We start from the raw sequence: 27,656 nt of genomic DNA on the forward strand, positions 1-27,656 counted from the left end.
TTTTAATTCACTGGATTCTACTATCAGAAGAACATGATAGCACACTGACAATAGAATCGATGTTTTATTTTTGGATAGTCATTTAATAGTTGGGACATATTTAATATAAACAAGTACCTTTTGTTTATCTCTCTTCTTTTCCATCTATGTGGTGTACGCATCGACTTGAGTACAAAGCTTATTAGAGCAACCAAAAAGCAGTGCACGCGTGGTGCAGTGAAATAAATAAAACATAAACCATAAATAGTGAGGTGAACGTAGTTTTAAAACCTCAATGAATATAACAAAATAATAGTCTAAAATCTGCTCCATCAATTTCTCTTTTTCGATAACCTATCTGTCAAATTATATTCACTTTTATGCGCACGTGGACAAACGCAATAGATCAACATGTACAAAATTGTCTCTTACATTCATTGGTTCCTACTTAAAAAGAAAACAAAATCTTACTGAATAACTTAGTTAACTGTTATTATTGTATACATACTAGAATCCTCATAGAATGGGATATTAATAGGAAACAAAAGTTTTCCAGTCGCTTTTTAGCGTTTTTACGTAGAAATCCTAACGATAATCGGTTCTTGATCTCGGCATAGTTGGACGAATGCCGCTTTATTGAACTTAGAAACGACACGCGTGTCCATTGCATTTTCCTTTAAGTTTTATATTCAGTTCTTTTTCCATATTCGTTTTTAAATCTCGCACTGCATCGATTAAGTTAATCTTTCCTACTTATGCGCCTAGTTTTGCTCAATTATCGTTTTTGAACGCGAGATTTGTTTTCCAAGGATTCGCGGTTCCTTGCGCAATTGTATGCACGCACACCCTAATAAGCCATTGATCTACGACAGCAACGCTTTATGATTTGTTTATGTATTTGTATGTGTGGATGATTCATTGCCCCTCTTAATCTTGTGAGAATAGCATAGTTTATCGTCTTATTTACAACTCGCCACAAGTTGTATTATTTATAAGGAGCTGGCAAACACTGAGTGTTACATTTGATTTAAAATACGAATAGTAGTAACTTTAGATTTCAATATCTCAATAATTTATCATGATGCTTTGACTGGATGTGAATTTTTTTTTTGTAGCGATTTTGATTTTTTTTTCTGTGACTTGGGGGGTTGGAAAGGATGGAAAAAGGAATATTCAATTTATTTTTTGTTTCGTTTTTTTTTGTTTAATAGTAATAGGAGATTCTAATGAGGAATGGGGATTTGAAAGCAGTAATTGAAAGTTTATTGAAAATGAGTTTGGTCTTAAGAATGATCGAAGTTTCCTAAAGCTACTTTTTTGTTCTGTGTTTTTGGTTTTACAATCATTTCATATGATTAAAATTTTAGTTTTGAATTTTTGCAATTTACTTCTTCCCTAAGATTAGATCGAGCTGAGTTTTCTCAGAATACTATTTATTTGTTTGAAAGGTTGCGGTGGTATCGACAACTCAATATTTGGACATTCACTCACGGAAATTGGCTATTTTTCTGGGAAGTTAGTGGTATATTTCAATGATGTGTTTTTTTCGATTAGTTATTCTATAACGAAGAAATGAGTTGAAAGGATAAAACGAAATGGGGTTTCATCAATACTGCTTATGCCGCTAACGGCAAGTTATATGACTAAAATGTGTCGCCACTGTACCAGGGATGTATCCAGGGTGCTGATGGTGGGGGGGTTGGCGGATAGATAGTAGGTGATGGAAGAGCACAGGAACGAGCAGCAGTTGCGGCAGTGTTATCGTAAGACCCGACCTGCATCGGATTGGTTCCATACGATCCGGGTGCGAAATGTGGCGCAAATATGCTAGCAGCATTGCTGGCAGCAGTGAGTTGTTGGGCAGCAGCTGCTGCGACAGCCGCTTGTTGGGCTGCAGCGGCTGCGGCGACGGCTTGTTGCTGCTGTTGCTGTTGTTGGGCAGCTGCTGCTGCGGCAGCTACAGCCAGTGCCGATTCTTGGAAAGCATACATAGAAGACGGTGTCTGGGCAAGCATTCGACTAGAAGCATCTTGGAAGAAGTCTGCTTTCTCTTGTTGGTAACGACAAGACGATAATGATTTCTTGTCAAAATTTAGGAGGTTCGTTGGCGATGAAAAGCCACTGGCAACGCCAATGTTACTGCTACTGCTGACAATGGCCGCTGATCCAAACGCACTGCCGGCGTTTGACGATGATGAAGAAGATTTTTTGGTCGCACTGCTGCTGCCAGTGCTACCGTTGCTTGTCGATGGAGGAGTCGGCGTCAAACTCCACGAAGCGCTCACACTGCCAGAGTGATGATGTTGATTGTGATGGATGCTGCTGCTAGTGCTGCTCGTAATTAGACTGCTGTTGCTGCTGTTGTTGATACTGCTATCGGGGACTACTGTGCTCTGAGGGCACGGTTGCTGTACCCCCCACCCCAATTCCTAGCTGATACGGGCCCGCTTGTTGGCCGGTGTTTCCTGGCCTATCTGACCCCGGACCATGTACTGTAGCTGGGGCATGAACTGCATCACATCCACCACCTGCACCAGCGGCATCTTGTCCACGTTCGATCGTCCAGCCTCCATGAGCGCTTGATATTGTAAGCTGGAAGAGGGGAAAACATCGTTAACCAATATGTCGATAGATAAAATGTCAGGATTGGTTTGGACCGTTTTTTTTAAATGATAAAATAAATGATTAAAGAGAATGGTAGAAAATCATCAATGAGAATTTGGATTTTTAAATTGGTTGGGCAGAGTGCCAATCACTTAAAAATGTATAAAACTTCAAGATCTGACATAAGTTTCAGAAAATCAACTTTTGGTCTATCAAAGGACTCTACAATTTCAAATAAGTTGTTTGACAAACATCAAAACTTAATTTTCACAAGTGTTTTTCTAAAAACTTTAGAAATTAAAACAAAATGAAAAAAATAGTAAAATAACAAACGTTATAAATCAACAAAGAAAAGTGAATATGAATAAAGACATAAATAACAAAAAACTTCATACAATTATTAAACCACAAAAACAAAAAAAGATAAAAATTACAAAACACAAAAACAAAATATAAAAAAAAAACATAATAACAAAGACGATTAATTGACAAAAATGAAAAAAAAATTATGACAAAAGTTTTTAAAACCACAAAAAAACTTGTTAGTTTTGTCCTTTTTGTCATTGCTGTAGTTTTTGTCATTTTTCTTTATTTATTGTTTTAGTCATGAATTTTATTTATAGAAATAGAAAATAGAAAATTTTAGATAGAAAAGAGGAAAACCTTTGTTATTTTAAATGTAAGTTATCTTTTATCTTTAATAATAAAAAGAAGTCTGAAAAAAAGGATTTATTTTTTACGTCAAAGGTATTTTTGTCAAAACAATATACTCCAGGAATATGCTGAAAATGAACTATCAAAATTCCCTCTAATGCATAATTAAGCTTAAGTTAGGATCTGAATGTTGCACATATGGATATTTTCTTGTATTTTTCTAAGATCATGATCACAAAAAATGTGAAAAAGTGATGTAAAATCCTAACTTACAACCAATCAACCATCTAAACTGTTTCAGTTTCAGTAGAGAAACTTTGAAAAGTAGATTGAAAAGTTGAATAAATTTGACATCGTTCGATTATTCTTCGATAAAATACGAAACACTGAATTTTTGACAAATTTGATAAGGTAGAAACTAAGCTGTTTTTCAAACTTTTGGTCAATTTCAATATTTTGTGGACTTTTTCAAAACTTGTACCCCAATTATGTGTGTATAAACGCAAGATTTTCGCAATGAACTATATTCAGAAGAAATTAAATTTAATACCGATATTTGTAATGTATAGACTGTTCCAGAAATTATAAGCACAGCTAATGTTAACGGTCATTTCGAATCGATTTTTTTTTCGAATTCCACTGGCTGCGTCCTTTTGTTTATACATTTCTTTACGTGATAACATAAAAAAAAACATTTAGTTTGTGATAACATTTCAAAATGCGTGATACTCCGGAGAAGAGAATAAGTATCGTGCACAAGTGATGTACTGTGATTGGAATCTCACTGAGAAAACTGGCCAAAGACGACGCTATGGACAGCTATTAAAAAATATGGTGAACATTGTACATTTGAAGATGACCGGAGGAGTGGTCGAAAGTCTGGTCCTGTAAGTTCTGCTATCGACAAAAGGTCAGGGATGCCTACAAACAGAAACCATCGGCTTCCGTTTGGGATGTGGCGAGAAAAGTCGGGACCTCGACGTCTAACGTGATCCGTGCTAAAGAGCGACCTGGGCTCAAGAAAAAACTAAAAATAACTCAAATCAAGCTGCTTCTATCAAACCAAGAGCCCGGAAACTGAATGATTCGATTATTTGCCAAAGTTCTGGGTGCATTATCATGGACACGGATATCCCCGAAACGGAAAAGGCCATTTTCACTGAAAAACACCCAGAATTATATCAAGAAATGCCTCAAGAAGCGTTTATTTGCGATGATCAAGCAGCATGATGGCCCCGTCATATTTTGGCCTGATTTGGCATCATGTCATTACCCCCAAAAACACACTAGGGTGGTACAAAAGCCAAAACGTCTGTTTTGTGGCAAAAAAGCTATGAAAATACATAAAACCAGCAGATGATATCGGAAAATTTGAAAAGGATTGGCCAAAAGTTATTACTGTAGCTATTTGTTTGTGAACATTATTAAGTAATAAATATGAAAGCCGTGAGTTGAGCACAACCAAATCTCGGATAAACAGAGTTCCCACTGTATTCTGAAAAAGCCTGAACTGGAAAACAAACAAGACTCTGTCATTTAACGACCCCTGTCAGCCGTCATGACACAAGCTAATCGCCACCATCTAACTTCCGTTTTATCGAAAGCCATCATTATCAGATGAAACCCCGAAAGTGCATGAGCCAATTCACAAGTGCAAAGTAAAGTGATCAAATTGTGGCCAGGTAAAGGAATACTCCGTGAAAGCGAACGGAATACTCAAAAGGCTAATTACATTTCAGCTCAGTGCACAGGAAAAGGGCATCGTACAGCGTACAGGCTGGCTGATAATCTCGAAAAGGGCCTGAAGGTAATGCAAACAAAATGCCAAGTCATGTTTCACGCACTACCACCAAATAATTGACAATTATAGATAACCACATCATCCGACCCAAGATCAAGTAGCTAGAAGGCAGCCGTGTCACCGTTATATGAACCGTGTCACCGTAGAACGGATTCTTGCACCCTCGTACTGGTAAATGATCTCTAAAAATGTATCCTCACACGTGCTAAAGCATACACTCTTCCTTTAGTAACAGCCAAGTAGCGACACCGTCCCGCGCCAAAGCAACTTGCCATAACACCAGCTCAGACAGGCCTCTAAACAGGTAAAACCCCAGGAATGTAACGTTTGAATGATACTTAGTTGACTCATATATGTATCTTCAGAAACCAGACAAAGGTGAACCTGAAGATCGGCCGAGATTGGAACCTTAGAAAGTGCAGCTTAAGTGGAAGAAGGGCTCTCCTGGAGGTACGCTTATTCATCTCACAAGATAAAACTGCACTTCAATTAAAGTCCTAACTAATTTTTAGGGCCCTTTAAATTGACGCACTCAAAGCCAACCCGATAAACCAAATGTGTTGGTGATGTCACACATCGTTCACCATCTATCCACGTGCGCATGAACCTCGTCAAAGTATCTGTATAGAATTGAGTGCCTCTTAATAGCTCCCGTCGGCCAACGTAGTGTGTGTGATTCCTCTCGCCACGGCAGCAACCAGTTCGAACTTATTGCCAACTGCGGAAGGTGGCTCGGATCGGTGTCGGCGTCGCCAGGAAAGTTCCTGTTTCGCGGTCGTGGATGTTTAGTGAATCCGAATTGCGCATAGTAGTGATCTTTCGCAGCAAAGAGTATCCCGATATTGAGCCAGTGTCCTATCGTGCCGCATAGATCGAGTGTTGGGAAAAGGGTAGAAAGTGGGCCACGGCCATTCTGAATTCAGCAAAAGGCTGTATGATTCATGAGCTCAGTGTGTGTGAGAGCTAAATTCGGTTCACGATAAGTGTTGCATGCTATAATGTGTGAGTGTTAGGCGATGTCACGGTGAATATTGTATCACCACCACTGCACCACTACAGAAATTTCCGATGCAATCAGCTGTATGCACCGGATTGTTTACATTGGAATAGATGACGTTGAGAACTAGGGTGGCTTGACGGAAATCTAATTGAGCAGCAGAAATTTAGTGGAGAAAACGAATGATTCGCGTGCATGTGGATGCGCCGGTAATGCACGAGATCCAGAAAGAATCCGGGGCCCCGTGATCACATCGTATGGAGTCGTTCCTGTTTGTTAGCAAGTAAGCCCAAATTATTGTTATTAGCTTTATAATATAAAACGATGGTATCTTTTTTATGTAATCAATGTTTACCAGTATATGTCAGCAATCAATGGTATATTTACGGGTGAAGTATTTAATTTAAAAAGCGAATGATCTCGCTGTAACATTCTCTCCAATATGGTCAATTAATGAATAAAGTTTTGATTTCGAAATATAGTAACAAAGTGGGGAAAATGGTGGGTAATGCAACTGTGCAGAAGCTTATGAGCCATGTTCGAGGAAAAGTGCGAAGTCTGGCTTGTGATTAAAGATTTTCATCACATAAGAGTACAGTGTTGGGTAGGACACAAATAATGATACAGTTTGCCAAATAAAATTTATTAAAACAACGTTTTTTTTTTTTATTATTTTGAGAATGTGCTTATAATTTCTGGAACAGTCTATGGTTACAGTGCAAAGCTGCGATGAGATTAAATAATTGAATTATTTAAAAAAAAATCTGACTTTTTGATAACTTTTTATAGATTTCAACTACCGTGCGTGAGACTTTCGCATATTTCACAACTCTTCTTACCTCCTCGTTTGATACAAAAACGAAGGCAAATGATCCGAGAATCAAAGTAGAAACATTTGAATTTCTTAAAAAAGTTTGTTAACATTGAAAAAATAGATAACCTTCACGTTTTTAAATTTCTGCAAATGGTTCTTGATCAGCTCCATCTTTCAGAGAGAAAGACGCCATTAGAACCAGAAACAAAAAGCTCCTGAAGCTCCTCCGCATACATTTTAGTGGAAGACGCCCAGTTTCCCAGAAATAGGTATAAAACAAATTGTCACAAATGTAAATTTAAAAAAAGGACAGCTTAATTCTGTTACTTATCAGTTGACAAATTGAAAAACCTTCAATAGTCTATCGTTTGGTTTGGTTTATAAAAAAAAGCTAAATTGAATGTTGGGGCTTCTACAGTGAGTCATGTGACGTGACTGACCAAATTTCACCTCGCAGCGCTGCCTCCAATAACCCTTCCAAGCTAGAAATATTGGATGAGCTACGATCGGTCTTCGGAGCTTATCTGAATCTACCTGAAATCAAGACGAAGACGTGAAATTTCACCAGTCACGTCACGTGACTTTCAGGGCAGGTATCATTTATTACCAATCCCAAATATTTTTAATCTCTCCACAAGAAGTCCGCTTTTCATAGCTGCGGTTCACAAGATTCATTAAAGTGTGTTTGTTTCGTAAACGTTATCTTGATGATTTGACAAAACGAATCCAAATGCTTATCAGCTCCTGTTCGTCGCAAGACATCCAATTGAAGTTCAATGACTAATGAGACAAATATTTGAAAAAAAAATCTTGTTTTATTTCAAGATTCAAATCAACAAAAACAAGGTCCAAAACGGTAACATCTTCAAAAGACTCACCTATTTCCGATGAATAGATTGATATCCAAAGCATTCAGAACCCTCCGGCAGACGTCCAGACTGATGTAGGGGAAGAACACATCCTTGAGGTCCTGAATTGTCATCAAGTACTCGTTGTTCCGGTAGGGCGTCTTGTTGATGCAGTAGATGGTTTTGTTCTCGATCGGCTTCTTCACCACCTCGTACGGTTTGTAGGGTGTTCCGACTATGCTCATTTCGGGCAGCATAATGACATTGCCGTGCCGGGTGCCTCCGGCATCACCGAGGGCCTGTGCTGCTTGAGCCGCCGCAACGGCTTGCTGCTGCTGCTGAAGTTGCTGTTGGAGAGCAGCGGCCGTATTCGACCGATAGCCGCTGGATGATGTGATCGTGGCGTTCGATCGGCCATTGCTCATTGCAGCCGCGGCTGCTGCATTCATCATGCGTTTCTGTTGCTGCTGCTGTTGTTGCTGTTGTGATAAACTGGCCGCTGATGCTGCTCCTGCCATGTTAGACCTTGGTGGAGGAGGGGAAGATATATCGATTACATCCAGTGCTGCTCGTGAGGTAATTACGCTCTTATATCTGGTATTGTCTACAATAGATTTGCTACTTGCTACGGAAGAGGGCGTGGAAGGAATGGTAGAGGAAGAAGGGGAGTTGTTAAAGATCGAGGTAGGAAAAGGATAGGCCATAGGATTTGGTACGATGGCACCGTAGGCGGCTGCCACGGCATTACTAAGAAATAGTTCCATCTGAGTAGCCAGCAGGGCACTGTTTGTGGTGCTCGTACTTGATACGGCCGCACTTCCCGGACTAACCGGAATCAGTGCCGGCGGTGGCTGTTTGGCCTGGGCCCCTTTCGGGGATGCCCTAGTGGGCGATACTATCGGAACGGCCGTTATTGAGACCGGATTTTTCGGATAGGCCACCGGTGAGCTTGGTTTGGTGCTACCACTACTACTAATATTACTGCTACTAGTGCCGGTTGTTGAAGCTGGCATTTTATTGGAAATATTTTTCGCTGGTGTAATGGTGATGTTGCTATTTTTAGCAGTGAGTTGGTTAATTTGCATCTGAGTCAGGTGTGACATATTGACAGTGCCATTGGGGCTCCGGGAAGTGGCAAAGATGGACAGTTCGGGACTGAGGTTAGGAAAGGAAGGATTGGTACTACTGTTGTTGGAGCGTATTGACGATGAACCACTGGACCTAGAAACATTTGAAGGCGTTTATCGGTTTTTGGCCAGTGCGTGTGATTGATTTATTTTATGAAATACTAGTTTTTTTTCTGAACGTGGGTATGATCCTATGAGGAACGCTGAATTATTAGTTATAGTTCGCCGGATAAGGATTTTAAAGCTCTCTCTTGCTTTCTCTCAGATGTTATTTTATTAGGAAGCTTACATTGCAATCAGGTGGTTCGTACTTCAACGCTTTGAGTGTTAGACGTAAACGAGATTTGTTGCTTTTTGAATTATTTGGGGAAATCGACACGCAATTAATAAACAACACGGCAGTAGCAAGCATTACTGAATAGCATAAAATAAACATCATTCAAATTTTATTTAGGGCTCAGCAAAAGCTTGATGTCGAGATGTTGAACTTTTAAAAGCATGCATATGATTATAACAACCTGTAACATAGCAGTACAAAATACGTTTGAGAAAAACTAAACCAAGCTGGAGAAACAAAAACAATACAAAATGTGAAAACACCAAAACAATGATACAATATTGGGTAAAAAATTTAAACCACATCGAAAACCTTCATCGCCTACTACAACTGGCAAAGTTAGCTGTTGAGCGGCAACGATTTCACACCAACAAATTCTTGCCGTCACCATAGAAACCAGGTATCGATTTTCTCTGCGAACCCTACCCAAATCAACCCTTCCAAGTCACCCAACCCGCCAGCACCCAGAAAGAAAACTACAGAGAAAAACCAGCACCACTATTAAACTCTATTCACAAGACCTCGTGGTGCTCGGCTCGGTTTGCCTTCGCCATTCCGGGGAAAACTTCACGTCTATTTTGCAGCATCAGTTTAGTACTACCTCCGCAAACCACGCACAACATGCAAGCCCCAAAACAGATAAAACAGCACAACCAACTTGAAACCATCATCGTCATGAGCGTGCCTCGCTGCTGACCTATCTCGACCCAATCAGGGAAGGTGGAAGTCCTTGGAGCCGACCCCGTCCGGGCAGGCAGGAACAAACATTTACCTGGGCCCGGGACCGGGACCGCTTTGACCTACTCTAATCAGGATAAGGCCACTCGCTACTGATATGTATCGGGAATTCCCATTACGCATTGAGACACTTGTCACGAATTTCCGTGAATCAGCATCATTATGAAGTCGGTCTCGCACATCACAATAATAGAAGGGACGACGACATGCTACCTTATTTTGTCTGTATTTTTTTTTTCTATTTCCAGTCTCCACTGATGAGTCATTAAAGTGTTCTGGAAATTACCGTCTGGAATTACTTTAGAATGAGGTCACCGATGATTGCCGTTTAATTAATGTGTGGTGTCGTTATTTCCATAACTCTCCTATGTGCATTTGGAGTCATTTTTTTATTGTGCGCCTTTATTTGTAAGGAAATCACTTTTAGTATGTTCTCATATGAGATTCCTCCTTTCCGCCAGAAGGACGAGGAGGGTTGTAGAACTATTATAAAAAACGTATCTCGAACTTCAATTCTCCACACATACGAAATTTCTATGCATACGCTTGATTATATTTGTAACGGAGCTCTTTTTTCACCCCTCCACTCATCTCACTTCTCATGTCAAATTTGGTTCCATTTGCTTGATTAGTTCTCGAGTTACTTATGCAAATAAATTGTATCCTGTTCCGGGGTTCAAACTATGCTAATAATATTCCCCTTTCCAAATATCCTCCTCATACCATTTTTCTCGCAAAACGGTCTAGTACTTCCGAACATATAATATATAGGAAATACAGGATTCCGGATACTCGATTTAACGTTTGTTGTAAAAATTCATTATTCATCATCATTAACCACATTTTATTTTAACTCCAATCGATTAGCGGTCCACAAAAAACGTTTTCGGGGATTTTCGTCTCATTGGATGATTCTTCACAAATTTATAGTTTTTTTTAATGTGTATACCCAAAAATTAGATCCAAAAATGTGATATTTACTCCATGTATGATTGTTTAAAAATCCATATAAAACAAAATCTATAAGCTAAACGTAGTTGAACATAATATGCATTTGATTTACTGCAAAAAATAAATCACAGTTGAATATATTAAAGTTGAATACGAGAAATCAACCAGACAATTCTAGAGTTCGTTTTGATTAGGTAGTATGAACCAAGATAAACAAAATTGAGTTATTTACTGCAAACGATTGTAAAACATGTATTGGAGATAAGAGCATAACGAGTACCCGAAGTATAGTAAGCACTCCTCTTTTCCACGAAAGTACGTATTTTCTCAGATAAAATTTGATGAGAAACAGTTTTGTAGTTCTTATAGTATTAATTTTTCAGCAAAATAGAATTCTGCTTATCATCTTTACAGAAATATTTAAAAAAAAATCTCAAGGTTCTCAAGTGACGAAAAAATTATAATTTTTAAGCACCGGAAAATAAGCTCTTATGAATCTTAATCTATAAGATACGCACTGCAACATGATGTACACATTGTTCCTGAATTTTCGCCATCATTACATTTTTGATTTTTCAATTATCAATTTTGAAACCCGTTTTTACTTTAACTTGTTGACTTGGGGCGTATAGGGCACAATTGATCGGGGCACGATAAGCATTTTCTGCCATAGCATCTAGTAGCGAATTCAACTCGATGAAGTCAATTGAATTATAGAGCCACAGCTTAACTAGTTTACATCTGACAATTTAGTCTGTTGGTTAGGTGTCGGAAAGGTAATCAAAAGACTCGATTTTGATTCCTGCTATAGCTCTATAATTCAGTTGACTTCATAGTTGGATTCGCTGTTAGATTCTATGCCAGAAAGCTCTAATCGTGCCCCGATTAATAGTTTCATTATGCCCCTACAGTGCCTACTTTTTCAAGTTTTAGTTAGGAAATAGACTTTTTTAGTGTCCGAACACCAAACAATGAAATAACTCACAAATTATAGCTGTTTTATATGGCTCAATAAGCGTTCTTCGGTGGCCATTATACCCTGATAATGGAGAAAATAATTTGTTTTTTTAATTGGAAAAATGTTGAAAAATGTTGCTCGAATTTGATATTTATTCTTGCTTTATTTACAACGTCAGTCTTAATTGCGTGCCAAATTTGAATTCTTATGAAAAATTCGGATATTGAAATTTGAATAGAGAATCAGAATTATAAGTCGTCACACATTTCGATTTAAATACGAGACATCTCGTTTTTCGCTTTCCACAAAACTTTTGAAGAATAATTAAAAAATTATTAGTAGAAGGACTTGACGACACGAATACCTTAAGGATGGTAAATGTCACTAATAAAGACCATTACACCGAATATTCGGCTCACCGAATAGTTGAGATAAGTATTCGGTCGAATGCGCCGAATAGGCCGAATATTTATTTATCAAATTTATACAATTACAGACTTGTCAATTTTTTCAAATGATTTCGCATAATTTATAAAATATTCAAAAGTAATATTGAAAATGCTACACAATCATCAAAAACTTATGGTTTGAGTCAAACATTTAAGGTGTATCCGTGTTTCTTTCACTGTAGATCGTACAGGGAATGCTGACACGTATAGCTTTATACTTTGATTATCGTTTATTCCAGATTTTCTTGAAATATCCAGGCTTGACCATAAATCCAATGAAGTATTCGAAATAAGTCAAATCTGGCCGGAATGCCCAGTTATTGTTAAAAACTTTCCGGATTGGCCCGGCTTTATAAGAATTATTTGCTAGATGAAATAAAAAACTCAAATTTCTCTTTGAAAATTTCAAGATTTTGTGTTAATAAAAACAATTTTGAAACAATTTTAAAATTAACTTAAATTAATGTTTAATCCTTAGATACGATTTTAATACTGCTGCTGTGATTCAATGAAAACTTTAAATTTCAAGTTTTTATCTTTCACTTTCCTTTTGCATGTTTTGGCCTTAATTTTGCTCAGATTTGCCCTTTTACACAAATTTTTCCAAGAATTGTCATGAATTGTCCCGATCGTGTGGATAAAAGTATGGAATGGTTAAGGTTAAGGTTGTTTCGACGTGCTTTATTCCAAATTTTACAGGAACCCATGCTTTTTAGAGATAAACGCTCTAGAAGCGACAAGCAGGGTGGCCAGCGAAATTCCATTTTCAAATTCCCGTTTTTTTCCCGGTTTCCCCGATTGAGATTCTATGGTTTTTCCTGTATCGAAATGCGCAGATAAATATGTTTATCAGTTATTTTGACCAAAAATGAGGAGAAAATAATTCCAGTTTTCGTAACCTTTACCGGAAATTGTTACCTCTTTTTCAACCTTTCAAGATGGTGTATTTCCGCCTATTATAAGACACAATGCTTTATTTTTAATATTTGCATGAGATAAATTATAGTTTTGATTAGTTTCCATGTTTACAATACTTTTAAAATTTCAAGTTGAAATATTGATTTTTACTGTATAAATCTTTCTTCTGAATTTTGAAATTTGAAACATAATCATGCGCGATGATTACAACTGCGATTTCTGTGCGTTAAAATGGTGGCATCTTATTTAATTTTTTTGTATCCGGCACTTATTCCCCATGGGAATATTCCCGATTCTCAAAAGTTTAAATTGACCTGGATTAGAAGGAAATATTTTTGAAACCAAATAAGTAAGTACTTCGAAGTTATGTCGTTTATCAGAAATTTGATGCTTGATTTTTTAAACTTATGTTTTGATAGTTTTTGACAATTTGTAGTGTGTTAGTACGTATAACATAAACAAAGATTTTTTTTTATTTTTCCAATCAAATGAAAACTTGAAATATGGTTACGATTCGTTTTGAATATTGATAAGGGTACCGCAAGCTCAATTGAAAACAGTTGAAAATAAGTCACGTCAAAAAAAATGTCATGTTCAATTTATCAAAAAAAAAAAAAAATAAAAAAGATTTTCAGAAAATCAATTAACCGAGTTAGGATGAATAACTGAATTCATATCTTTCTTTTCACGGTCTACGACTATACATATTTTTTCACCATATTAAGTCGATATTTTTGTCAGAATCTTCAACATAACTTCCCCAGTATAAATTTGTTTTTTTTTTTTTAATTTCTGTTTTTTTGCAAATCTCGTTTCAGCATAACGTGTTTTTTCTGATGAAAAAAAATTAGCTGCTGATGCAGATACGAACATCATCAATTCTGAATTAATGTATAATAATTCCAGTTATGAGATAGATGTTGAGCTTGAGTAAATTTTAGTTTTTGAGATGTGGATTCAATCGAAAACTGTCTAATTTTAACGTATGAATTCACATCAGAAATAAAAAAAAAAGGCGCAGCATTTGGATTTTTTTTAAATTCCTTTCACTTAAATCTTTATTCAGGTTTTAAAGGTCTATTTTCTCAGATATTCGTAAAGAAAATGCACGACGGTATAAAATTTTCAATTAGGCCGGAACAAATTTAAAATTCTTCTTTTGTCACTCGGAGTTGGAACATCGCAAGGAGGGGACAATAAAAAATAATGCGAAAAACAAATAAATTGGAATAAATTGCACGAAAGCTAGTATGCAACTAAATTGCATATTATATCATCGCACAAAACCTATAAATCAAGTAATTTTTTATCGAACAATTCAATACAATCAAGAATACAAAAGGTGAAAAAACTTCCATCTTCCAATATTTGTATTTTGTTCTTGTAATCTTTCGTATATTTGAATATTTTGTCGAAAATTACATAAAATATTTCAAACTTCATTTATCCCCCCCTTCGGGTTTTTTGGAAATTTCGAAGGGGGGGGGGGGGGGGGGGGGGAGGTGACAAAAGAAGAAATTGTTATTTGTTCCAGCCTTAATGAACTCAATGAAAGATAATTCAAAACCATTTTTAAAAATCACTGCATTGATTTGCTCAGCTTGCCATCAATAAAAGTAAATGTGAAACCTCAGTTATGCCTAAATTTGTTATAAAAAATGCTATCATTTTGGCCTTGATAGCTTATTTTGGTTACTGTTTGCTATCGATTCAGGCATCAAAGTCTGCTCGGGTTTCAACATGGTTTCTGTCAACTGGTATTTGTTCAGTGAGCCAATGTTTTGGTCGAAACTAGTCGGGTCGTTGTTCAGTGAAGCAGGTTCAAACTGGTCGAAACCGAGCCAGCTCAGTAGGAGGATTCGTTTCGACCTGGTGGAGATCGGTCGAAGTCAATTGGAAAGAGACTGGTGATCAACTGTCAATTTCCACGTGTTTCGACCTATTTTGACTAAACTTCATTGAACAGACTTTCACTGAGCCGAAAATTCCCGACCTTTCGAAAAAAAATCCCGGTTTTTTCCCGCTTTTTTCCCGTTAGATTTCAAATCTCGTCTTTTTCCTGCTTTTCCCGGATGGGTGGCCACCCTGAAAGATGAATCGTGTTTTGCATTTTAACTTTGATTAAATACTAAAGCTATGAATTCGAATCTAAACTTGACAAAAGCTCCGAAAAATTTAAAATTTAAAAACCAATATGAAAGTTTTGAAGTATTATAAAGATTACGGTGTTTTAGAAGCATGGAAAGCAAAAAAATAAAATAAGCTTTGTAAGATTGGATTAGAATTGCCAAAGAAACGACCTCAGTTGCCCCGAGATGGAAGATTTGGACTTACTGAAACTAATTCCTGAAAATCTGACGAATGTGTTTTCATGGGTGAGTTTGTTCCATGTTATAAGATGCAGCGAGTCAAGTGGAAAATTGACAAAATCGTGTTAGATCCCTTGAATTGGTTTTATATAAAATCGTTCAATTTTTCGTTCATTCATAGTTTGAAAATATTTAAACCCTACATAATCATAAGAAGCGTTTGGCAGGAAATTCTAAGCTTCATCTATCGCTTGTTCCCGTATCTTTTGCGTTTTACATCACATGGTTGGCCTGGCCGTATAAGTATGTTCTATGTATGAGATGCTATGTTAAAAAAAAATGAAGAACGTGAATTTTTCATTGCCCAGGATGCATACAAGTTTTGGCCATGGCGGTGTCACAAGAAGAAGAAGAAGAACTCGAATCCGAACTTGGTTAAAAATAAACCTTTCAAACATTTTGGTCATTTTCAGGAATATTTTGGAATACGAATACGAAAGTTTGAATCTGAACTATCGATAGATAAATTCTGAATTTCGAAATGGTAAACCTTATCTAAACTTCTTCAAGCCTTGATATCAATAATGGTAATTTTTTGAAGGTGTCCTTCATCTTAAATAAGAAAAAAAAACAGATCAAGATTCCATCAATAGTATTTGGAATCACAGAGATCATCACCCATATGTTTTCTAACGTATTTAAAATTTGAAAACGGAATATCGACATTGGATGTCTACATTGAAAACGCGCAAACTTGAAATACTGAGCGCTTTTGAAAGTGCAGACAAGCTGATGCCGAGATGTTTTGAAGTGCGACATGTAGGATTCCATTACGAATATTGTTTCTTTCTCGTTTTTAACCAGTTATTTCGGGTATTAAACACAATAGTTCGAAGATCCGTCGTTCGATTTTCTGATAATAAACTTATTAATTTTTCAATCCTTGAGAAAATTCTACTAAAAAAAAAGGAATGAACATATTCGTTGCAATTTCGACGTTATCGCAATCTGAACTATGATTTGATGTAGAAATGGGCAATGTAGAAAAATGGTAGGGGAACTGAAAATAAGAAAAAAAAAATTTGAGACAAACCAGTCAATTATCACTGGTAAACCTAAAAAAAGACACGGAAACTGTTTTAAAATCAATGAGTTATCTCAATTCAAAGCAGAATTTAAGGGGGGGTAGGGTCTAACACTTTCAAAAAATCGATTTTTTCTATTTTTTATTTTCTATTGTAAAACATTTCAAGAATGTTGTGTCAAATTTTTGAGTCAATTGAAGCAAAACTGTAGAAATTATAGGCCTTTATCTCCTCCTATCTAATACTGCAAGAAAGCAAGAGCAGAAACTTCAAACACGGTTTTCTCGAAAGCACATTTTTAAAGTCCGTGGACATCGTCATTTAAAAACAACTTATCCGATTCTTTTCAAATTTGGAACATATTTTCTACATATAAAATACCAGACCCCAACGTTTTTCTTTTCTTTTTTTTTACTTTGGGGAGATTTTACAGATAAAAAATGGCGGTTTTTTTCGTGAAAAATCGTAGTTTTTACTTCAAACAGCCACAAAAATTTCATAAATTTTTTCTAAGTTCAATAAAAACGTTGGGGTCCAGAAAAACATCTATTAAAAATGTTTTGCTCTAATTTTGGAACTTCAGATGATTCTGTGCTGAGATATAATGTCCACCGCAAATCCTGTTTTCTAAAAGGCATCCTCGAAAGTGCTCCGTCACCGGTTCATTTTTCAATATTTTACTACGAAAAAATTACTAAATGTTCTTTTAACAATGCTTTGTATAATGCAAAAAATTTGAATACATTTGTTTGAACGATAGCTCTAGAAAAAAATCGTGAAAATGGTGTTTTTTTTACCCGTTAGACAACCCCCCTCCCCCTCCCTCCCTTAAATATTATTTTATCAGATTCTACTACTTTTCAAATAATCAATATGAAAAATGATAATAATTTCAGACATCACATTTACAGATTGTTTGAAAGTAATAGGAATGGCAACCAAAGAGTGTGCTCTGTTCTCAAGTAACTGGTGTAGGTAAGCTTGATTGCGGAGGCTTGTAAAATATCTGTCACACGCAAGGTTGGTTATTACAACAGAATATTGCACCGCCAAAATAAAACAATCCCTTTCCAGTAAGCTCTAAGCACTAATTTTCCCAATCATGCATACCACAACGACCACCGGATTTGGCACTTTTTTTTCTTCCTACGTTATAATCGTTATTTACCTACTTTAAATAATATAACGAACTCGATTCATCCAAGGCATAGGTATAGTCAGTCGGTGTGTTTACAAAACCAAGGGTAGAGGAGCTCTTCCATGTGAGAAAAATGGTGCGAGACACCCTGGAGGAGTATAGATACCTGTTAGCGAGCTGATTTCACCTTAGACCAGTAGTGCTGCAGTGACGAGATAGAAACTGCTAAGGTGTAGAGGGGTACCGAATGCAACAGCTTAAAAATGCACCGACATTGAGGGAGATGTGTGCAGCAACAGCAGCTTGGTGATGTACATACATACACAAAAGGTTAGCCGAAGGTCATTACGACGTCGAGTTTTTTTTTTTTTTTTTTCATTTCAATTGAAGTATGTGAATGAATGTGTGCTTGTATGTGTGGGGGAAGTGTAAATAGATCGTGTTCTGTCTGCTACTTATGAAATAATATAATAATAACACGTAAACTATATCTAGCAGCCAGTCTTGAACAGCTGAATGCTTCTTGACTGATAGGGGAATGATCGACTTTAGTTGAAACTTGAAACGCCACTTCATTATGCACTGACTAAAACTCAACGGGTTGTTGATTGATATGAAAATGTCGAATGTTGGTCACAACATTAAGGAACTTTAAAGCAACTTTTTTTTAATGTAGCATATCCTTCCTACATACTTACAGCTCAATGCGGTCTCGTGAAGATATAACAAAATGTCAAAACTATCAACAACATTTTTACTCAGTAGCTAAGGGGTTTCGGATTCTGATTAAAAAAACGACAAAAGAAGAATTTGGCTATAGCATACGTCAATTTTGTATGAAACTGTAAGTTAAATGAAGAGAATTTTGAGAGACGGAACTTAAGATTCGTATCGAGTAACCTGTATTAATATTTTTGAAAAATTGAAAATTATTGATTGGGAAACAGTGGGGTTTGGGAGCGCCAATCGATCGTTTATTTTAAATTTTGAGCCACCGGGTAAAGGAGTCACCTATTAAATCTTTATTGTTGAGATTAAAATCCTTGTCTTATGTTCGTGAATATATAAATACATATTTTCGAATTTACAAGCGAAACGGACTTTATACCTGTTTCGCTAGTAAATTGATAAATCAATATAAAAAATTTTCAAAACGTTCAAAAATTTTCAACTTGTATTTTTTTAAAACTTTTTACATTTTATCCTGTCAGTTCCACATCCTGCCTAACTGCCTTAGCAAATATACAAAAAAAAATAAGTACAATCAAATTTTGATGAGAACATTTTAATGGTATGGCTATTCTCACTAATTTTTAGTCCTATTATATTTACTTCGTAAACAAATATGGCAAAAGGTGGTGTTGAAAGTACGCAGAAATAGCTCAGCTAATTCTCAGATACCCTCAATATTAAATTTTCAGCTTTATTTCCAGACCAAACATCTGCTCAATCATCTCGAGGGCAGCTGCCGCTGATATTCAGCCGAATCAACAATCTGAGTTTTGTCTGTCCTATTTGTCCGTCGTCCTTCCCGATCGCGCTCTCTGGAAAATTTCCTTCCTAGGCAAAAAGAAGACGCCACAATAAGGCTCAAACATTAGACGTCGACAAGTCAACCTAAACCAATCTCACTGATTTTTTTTTTTGCTCTCTGTCTTGTCCTGTCATCGTCACCGAGCTACGAAACTTATGCGACAGATGGTTGTTTGTGGGTTTGAATGATGGCGACACTGCTTAGTTGGGCGGATATCGTGGGTGTGAAACGGCTACAACTCCCTTCTTGAAAAAAGCGAGTGTTTCTGGCTGAAGCTACTTCGACTAACACATCGAGCGGAAAATATTTTACGTCACCGAATGTTAAGAAATCCAAATATATGAGACAGATAATTTAATTTGAAAAAAAATACTACATTCTAGGTTTTACATTCAAGTAAGCATTAAAAACACAAACAAAAGAGAGCCTTATTCTACTGAAGAGTTTAAAGTATTGGAAAGTCATTTTGAAACAAAAGATACTGTGCTCTACAACTAGTATGATCTAAATATGTGGGTGCAGGAGTAATCGTAACAAGTTCTACCAAAAAAAAAAATGATTCACCGAATCACCTTTCGAAAAAGATACTTACAGATGGGCAGCCTGAGATTGCGAAGATCGCACCAGTGGCGGAGGCACGGCCTGGTTTTGATTTGTCCGGGAAGTCATCGACATCGTTGGGTTCATGTATGAGTTGTACTGCATCGAGTGCATGTTTTGCATGTTCCGGATCTGTGCCTGCGCCTGAGCAGCCTGCAAATATCGGAAACGAAAACGATGCGGCGCGTGAGTGACTCATGTTATTGTTTATACTTTCTGGAGTGAACAATTTCGGTAACGAAAAGGGAAGGTGTCTTTCTGAGAAATGTGCTTACCAGGTAAAAGCTAAGGTATTTATTGCTTCGCTTACACAGCTTTAAACAAATAATAGCGTGTTGCATACCTATATGCCGCGTTTAGATAAGAAATTTTGATATTGAGTGTCTTAACATTTGAATCACTCCAGTTATAAGTCACGTTTCCGATGAAATTTTGACTTAATTTCCCAAACTAGCAAAAAGCTTCTCGTTTTAAAAGCATTGTCCACACTCCTATGATTGATGTTTTATAAAATGTAACATTCAAACATAACATAAATTTGGCAAAAATTGTAAAATTCTCTTCATTGAATATTTACCTGCGTCATAGTTTGACACACCTGCTTCGGGTAACAAAAATGTAATCTCCCAAGATTAAAGTTTGCTTTCGTCTCACAAAGCAAATTAGAAATGAAAAGCGGCTTAAATTAATGTTATTTCTACCGGTGAATAATTCCCCCACAATAACAGAAGAAAAAGTAAGAAACCTCCTTAAGCTTTGCTGGAGCTGGGAGCCTTTTGGGAATCCGGCTGAACGAAGGAACAAAGTAAAAGCATAGTAAGTATTTACCTGCTGGGCCTGCGTTAGCCTCAGTAACTGTTCCTGCTGGGCGGCCGAGAGCAGATTCGCGTGGTTCGACATATTCCAGTTGTTGGTGAGGGCCTGTGGTGGTCGTTGTTGTTGTTGTTCAGCGAAAGGAGCCGTACAGTTATTTAGTAGAACGAATTGAACGCGGATAAAATGGAAATAAAAGAAAGGAGAAAAAACGATTTAAATTAGGATTTTGATTTTATTCTATCTGGAAGAGGAAGACAGTAAAAACTAAACATGTTGGAACTAACCATGGTTTAACATTGTGTATGACTGTGTAGAGGATTTTTATCGATACTCTTACAGGGGGTTGGTGTTGGTGATGAAAGGGATGCGATAAGGGATATCGAAATTTTATTAGACTCAACAAGCGTGTTTTAATATATCGTCACAAACCCGATTTGGATTTATAAGTTCCTTTAAACCATTAGAAGACAACAATCATGTTATAGGAAAAACGCCGTATTAAACCATGAGGACTTGAAATCATCGTCAAAAGGAAATATCGAATGCATGCAGTCAAGAATCATACGTCGGAATCAATAAATCCAATTAAATAAATAAAGTCTTTTCTATAGTTTTCATTGATAAAACATTTGCACTACAGATTTGCAATGATACTCTTATAGGATTTGAAATTTCATAAATTACTTATTCGACTACATAGCAATTTTAAAACCTGTAGGATCTTTAGCTTCAGCATCAAAATCTAAGATAAATGAATCATCACGTGAGGTTGATTCAACAATACAGAGTTTTGCTGCTAATAATTACTTCAATAGACCAAAGCTTGGATGATTTGCATACATTATTTAAAGCTGGTTCAGTAAAAATTTCATGCCACCCATCAGAGGCATGAATAAATGAACAAGGTCATGTCTCTGATGTGTGGTTTGAACTGACATAATGTTTTGATCAGTCAGCGTCAATATTAAAGGGTGATATGGTCAAGGGAAAATGCGTGTAAATCGGTGAAATCGTTTGTCTAAAACAATCAAATTAAATTTCTTATTCAAGTTTATTTAGTATAAAATTCAGGAAAAATATTCAGTTAGGCTTCCGCTTTTCCAAATCCGAATTGCCTGGCCTTACGCTTAACCCCTGCCATCAGATTTTGTACAACTACCTTGTCCACCTACTTCGCCGCAGAAAGCCAGTTTGCCTTGAACTGCTGCTCGTCCTTAGTAGTTTTTTTGGTCTTCTTTAGGTTCCGCTTGACAATAGCCTAGTATTTCTCAATTGGGCGGAGCTCTGGCATGTTGGGAGGGTTCTTGTCCTTGGGAACCACCTGCACGTTGTTGTCGGCGTACCACTCCATGGCCTTTTTACCGTAATGGCAAGATGCCAAATCCGGCCAAAACAGTACGGAACAACCGTGTTTCTTCAGGAAATGCAGCAGACGTTTATCCAAACACTCTTTCACGTAAACTTCTTGGTTGACAGTCCCGGAAGCTATGAAAATGCTGCTTTTCAAGCCACATGTAGAGGAAAAGGAGAAGGAGGAAAAAGGATAAAGCAGAACGATGATCAAGGAGAAATTGAGGAAAAATTGAGAAAGAGGAAAAGGGTGAGATGTATAAGTGCATGAGCACAGCCTACCCCTTGATGTAGTATCATAGGGTGAAACCAAGGGGCACATCTGGCACACGAAGCCCAAGGTGGTTTTAGTGGGACGAACCCACACACGGCAGCAAACACCCGGCTGTTATGGTTTGAAGTCAAATTTCCATCTTGTAAAAGAAAAAAAAAGGTACAGATGGCTTGCCAAACCAGATATTTCTTCGCGAACTTTGACAGTTTCATGTGCTTGACAATATCTGCCACCTTTCCCCTTCCTTTTGCCGTATAAAACTCCTGTCCCGGAAGCTGCTTGTAGTCGGCTTTGACGTAGGTTTCGTCGTCCATTACCACGCAGTCAAACTTCGTCATCATCGTCGTGTACAGCCTCCGGGATCGCGCTTTGGCCGTCGTATTTTGTTTATCATCGCGATTTGGAGTCACTACCTTCTTGTAAGTCGATAGTCCGGCTCGGTTTTTGGCTCGATGCACGGTTGTAGACGATACACCCAGCTTATTTGCGGCATCTCGGAGAGAGAGGTTAGAGTTTCGCTTGAAACTACCGGCAACTCTCTTTGTCGTCTCAGCGGCTTCCGGTTTTCGATTTCCCCCCGATCCAGACTTCCTGGCTCTCGACAAACGTTCCCCAAACACTTTAATTACATTTGTAACGGTTGATTTGGCAACTTTTAGCGATTTTGCCAGCTTTGCGTGCGAGTAGCTCGGATTTTCGCGATGCGAGAGCAAAAATTTTGATACGCTGCTCTTTTTCCTTGGACGGCATTTTGACAACTGAAGAGTGAATTCCAAAATCAAAATAGGAGCAACATTCTACACACACACACCTTCAAAATAAGGGGCGTTCAGGTTTTTTAAATGCAAAATTGAAAGAAATACGTCAAGTTGATATTGACCAAATTTTGACCGTATCACCCTTTAAGACAAATCCTGTGAGTTTGATTAAAACAAAATTAGAGCTACAAAACATCTGATGTAAGATTTGGATAGTCTCTCTTTCTCGTGCTCAGAATAAAATCAATGCCTGTTAGGCTGATGTCATGCTGAAGCAACTAGCAACGCGACCTACAACGCAACGTTCACACGACTAATTACCAGCTCTCATTTGATCTCCATGGAAATCGCGCAGACCTGTCATACTGGTCGCTTTGTATAGCGCGACCAATCTGATGCCAATGTGTTTTGTAGCGCGACTAGTGGGAAATCCAATAGGAATATTGTTTTTTCTCGATTTGAAGCAGTGATTCCGGGTTTTAAGCACAATAGTACGAAGATCTGTCCGAACTTGTGATAATAAACTAAAAAATATCTTAATCGGCGAGAAAATTTTCATGAATTCTTAGTTCCGGCAAAAAAACAAGGAATTTTGTCGGTTCAAATTTTGGCATTCTTGCAATCCGGGTCGTGATTTGATGAGTTTTTGATGGCTCCCGAAAAAAAGGAGACGATTCAAAGCATTATCAGATGTAGAGAAGTGATGATTTGTAGGGAATTTCAAAGTCACAGGTCGCGCCAGCATGACATACCAATGCGTTGCAACGCAATCTTATTGGAACGTTGCGTTGCGTTGCGTTGCTAGTTGCTTCAGCATGACATCAGCCTTAGTGTTAGGATCAACCTTAGGGATGAATCATCCAGCAGGATGAAAATTTATAGAATTTATAAATTGGCACAAAATCCATTACCAGGATCGGTTCTGCAGACGAAACAAAAATGATGATGATTTTTCTAGCACAAAATATTTAATTTTCTCATACAAACCTAAAAATTTAAATTTACTCATGTAAACGTTACCTAAAAATTCTACAAAAAATCATTGATGAGTTTTGAACCAAAAAGAAGCTTTTAAAACTCCAGGGTTTGAGAAATTCAAAAATGACCCCCAATCGACTCAGTCTACTAATGGTGTATGGCTGAATTAACACGTGGTTCAATTGATGTTGCCATATATTTTTCTTAATGTGGATCTCAAATATGGCTTTCTTAGCTTTCAGATTTTGGTTTCAACTTTCAGGTCAAGCTTTCTGGAACACATTTAGGATTTCCAATTCCAGATCCAGATTCAGATAAAAATTTTAGATTTAGACCGAAATTTCAGTTTAGATTTCAAATTTATTTTGAATGAATTTTTGATTCAGATGTCAAATTAAGATACCTACATGTTTCAGATTCTAATGTTTTTGTAGGTTCCAGATTCATATTCAAGATTTCTATTTCATTTTCAGTTTGTAGATCCAGAATTAAGATTTCAAATCCAGATTTCAGGATCAGATTAAGAATTCGGAATTCAAATGTTTAATTCAGGTTTTATTTGTTTATTTGGTAACAAATCAACGGATCACATGTTCATACCAATGTTTAATACACTGAACCTCGAAAATACCCAAACTTGAGAACTTTCCCCGCCAACCCGAATGAAACTCCCTCCCTACAGGTTTGGCTTATGGTGGCTTAGCCCAAAGATAAGCTCCTAAGTGAAAACTCATCCCCCAAAATCTGATACCGGCACAAAATGGAAATAAAAAAAAATATACTGCAGGTGCAGGAATCACACCCATACCTGCTATGGTACTGCGATTACCATCACAGGATGCTAACCGCTCGACCACCGAAGATTTGTTGAGAGAGGCAGCTACATCATCGTATAAGCGAGACGTTCTGCGAACGAAGCGGGAATAAAAGTTATCCCCCAAAAAAAAAAACAGTTCTTCGCTTTGAACTTACAACACCACCCCCCCCCCCCCCCCCCCCCAAACCTAAATCTGCCACGATGGAGGTAATAGAATCAGATTCGCGTGCAACAAAATCCCCCCAAAAAACCAGTTCTCCGCTTGAAGGACAAGTTTGGCGTATTGGCAAGCTGTGATTTTTTCTCAAACTTGAGTTGTCAATATCGAACTTAGGTTTGGGGGGTGGCAGTTCTCAAGTCTGGGTATTTTTGATTTTCAGTGTAGGAGGTTTTAGAAGCAAGGCCTACTTAAGAAGTTATGCAAGCCTACTTTGTCAGTACAGCAAAAGTTGAAGTCGCCAACGTGTTTATAATGGTTTTACACGTGTGAATTGAGATGCAGATAATATTTCATCAATCTTTTGACAGATGCTTATATTTTTTTCTTTAAGCTGTTTATTCCCCCATTGACATAAGTAAAGAATTGAAAAATTTAATAATTGATTATTAATTATTTCACACATTTCTAATTCTATGTTTGCTTTTTTCAAAGAATAAAATACCTACGAGGAAAAAGCATAAACAATTCAAAGCATTCAAAAAGGAGTCAAAACCTACCTGAACTGCAGCCGAAATGTTTGACATTTGAGTATTGTTCTTCTGGAGGTTTTGCTGCTGCTGTTGCAACGTTTGGTACATGTTGTTGGCCGTTTTGCGAACTTGCGGTTGCTGCTGTTGTTGTTGTTTCACAGCCATGCTGTTCATCATGGTGGGTTGTTTGGGTGGCGGTTGGGTTGGCTGTCTGGTCCAGTGAACGGTATTGTTTGACTTGGGTCCGGAAAGGAGCTGCGAGTCTACTACCTTGCTAGGCCAGTAGTCTTCAAACTCGGTCCCCGGAGGAAAATAGCCCTTTATGTCGGTTAAGCTGATAACGGCTACAGAATCGCTGGCAAAAAGTTCGTTTCGGATGCCTTGAACTTTGCAGCAAAACTTCAGATACGACAAATCCCATCCGGACAAGTAATCGGCTTTTAACTTAAGATTATCAGTCTCTCCCTCGAAGTAGAACAGTGGCACCATTTTTTGGTTGTCTCGAAGGGTGTAAGGAACTACGGACTCTTTGTTGATGCGGATGAAGCCGCATTTGTCGTTCGGTGTACTACAGCCCATAAGAAGCTTCTTGTAGCAGACGTCTAGGAACTGATAGAATTTGTAGGCATCGGACAGCCGCACAACCAGATCTTTGAGCGTAAACATTTCCCGGCCAAACTGGAAATCACAATGTTTGGTGTTGATTTCATTGAACAGTTTGCTCTCGGCTTCCGTTATGTAGTAGGACCTCACGCAGGTGCAACTGTAGATGTCCTGGTGTAGATAGTTTAAGTACTTATTGAGCAGTTTCATTTCTACCATACGCACAGCGCAGTATCGTTCCGATTGTCGAAAGATGTACGGAATGTGAATCTTGCCGGGAAAGGTTTCCCAGCCAAAATGACCCTTTTGGCTTTCCTCGTCGCAAGCCTTCTTCTCGCCGTTCGCATCTTCAGTCTTACTGGCGGAATTGCCATTTGTTTGAGCGGTTCCGGTAGCGCCAACCGGAGCAATTGTCGTGTTACCAATCGATTGCGGCACCGGCTGTCCAGGTTTGCGGGTCAGATAATTGAGAATATTCGTTTGACCAGCAGCTGCCCCGTTACCTGTCACACCCGCCACCGGAACACCACCAATCACAGGCCTACCCACTTGTTGTTGCTGTTGCATAGCAGCCTTGGCCGTCTGCTGCTTGTGGGCCTCCATCATCTTGGCCGCCAACTCGTTGATTTCGGCATCGTCGTGCCGTTCTTGCTTCACCGTTGCCATGGGAACTGACATTTTACTTCACTCAGTTTTAGCTTTTTTTCTTCTACAATATAAAAAAACGACAATCTTTTCCCCTTAGTTTTTCCACGATTTTTTGGACTTTTTTTTATATTCCACTATCCAATATCATTTCTTCTTCACCGAAGTTTTTTCCATGGCATCACAAAAAATTAGCATCACTAGCTATTTTAACTGAATGATAAACACAACAGTAAACCCCCACAACTCCCAAAATAATTCTCTCTTCGTCATGAAAACTTCACCATAACTGTTGGAAAAACTGCACTTTCCAAACACCGTTTTCCCTTGCTTATCTTGCTAACAAGCCCCTTTTTTCTTCAATATTCTTCTTGCTTCTGGTGGTATTGCTGTTGTTATTATTCTTCTACTTCTGCTGCTGCTGCACCAAAAATAGCTTCACCTCAGTAGCCTTCGTATTCCAAAAGGCACCTCGCTGATAGTCTCCCACCAAGACTCAAATCCGACACCAAGTACAGCGAGCAATCGAAAAAAAACTCACTTGTGTAGCACCGTAATACGCAAATTGGCGTACGTGTATTTTTAATTAACTGCCTCCCACTCCGCGTAGTAAGCCGGGTGATATTTTAATCCAATATGATATCAAAACAACGACGAATGCAACGAACGAGCGGAGAAAAAAACTATTCAACGAACGGAAATGGAAATCGCGCGCCGTGTCAAGGATTTCAACACTACACCAAACGACCGTCGAAGGAAGCAGCGGAATTAATGAGCGCCTCGATGTTGAAAAAAAACTCTACCGCACGTATAGTCTCCGAGTAAAACCCTCGCGCCAGGATTGTGTTCTGCCCTCGTGTACGGCTGTATGTTGTATGAACAAC

At 37.9% G+C, this 27,656-nt stretch overlaps 1 protein-coding gene across 1 annotated transcript; it reads right to left on the bottom strand.

Annotated features, from left to right (window-relative positions):
- Positions 1 to 27,656, bottom strand: LOC129743949 (uncharacterized). The gene is made up of 5 exons (XM_055736199.1): positions 25,552 to 27,656; positions 20,670 to 20,762; positions 19,834 to 19,994; positions 7,728 to 8,222; positions 1 to 2,571 (listed from the first exon to the last, which is right to left on the bottom strand). Exons 1-5 carry the CDS (start codon positions 26,803 to 26,805, stop codon positions 2,409 to 2,411), a joined length of 2,166 nt encoding a protein of 721 aa, XP_055592174.1. The 5' UTR covers positions 26,806 to 27,656; the 3' UTR covers positions 1 to 2,408.

The sequence above is a fragment of the Uranotaenia lowii genome, chromosome 2 (assembly GCF_029784155.1).
Source record: "Uranotaenia lowii strain MFRU-FL chromosome 2, ASM2978415v1, whole genome shotgun sequence".
Taxonomy (NCBI): Eukaryota; Metazoa; Arthropoda; class Insecta; order Diptera; family Culicidae; genus Uranotaenia; species Uranotaenia lowii.

Excerpts from the sequence above, each read along its gene's own strand:
- LOC129743949 (XM_055736199.1), bottom strand. The coding sequence starts at position 26,805 with ATGTCAGTTCCCATGGCAACGGTGAAGCAAGAACGGCACGACGATGCC. Across the intron at positions 8,223-19,833 it reads CAATCTCAGGCTGCCCATCT|GTCTAACATGGCAGGAGCAG; the intron begins GTAAGTATCTTT and ends TCCTCCACCAAG. Across the intron at positions 2,572-7,727 it reads AATCTATTCATCGGAAATAG|CTTACAATATCAAGCGCTCA; the intron begins GTGAGTCTTTTG and ends CCCCTCTTCCAG.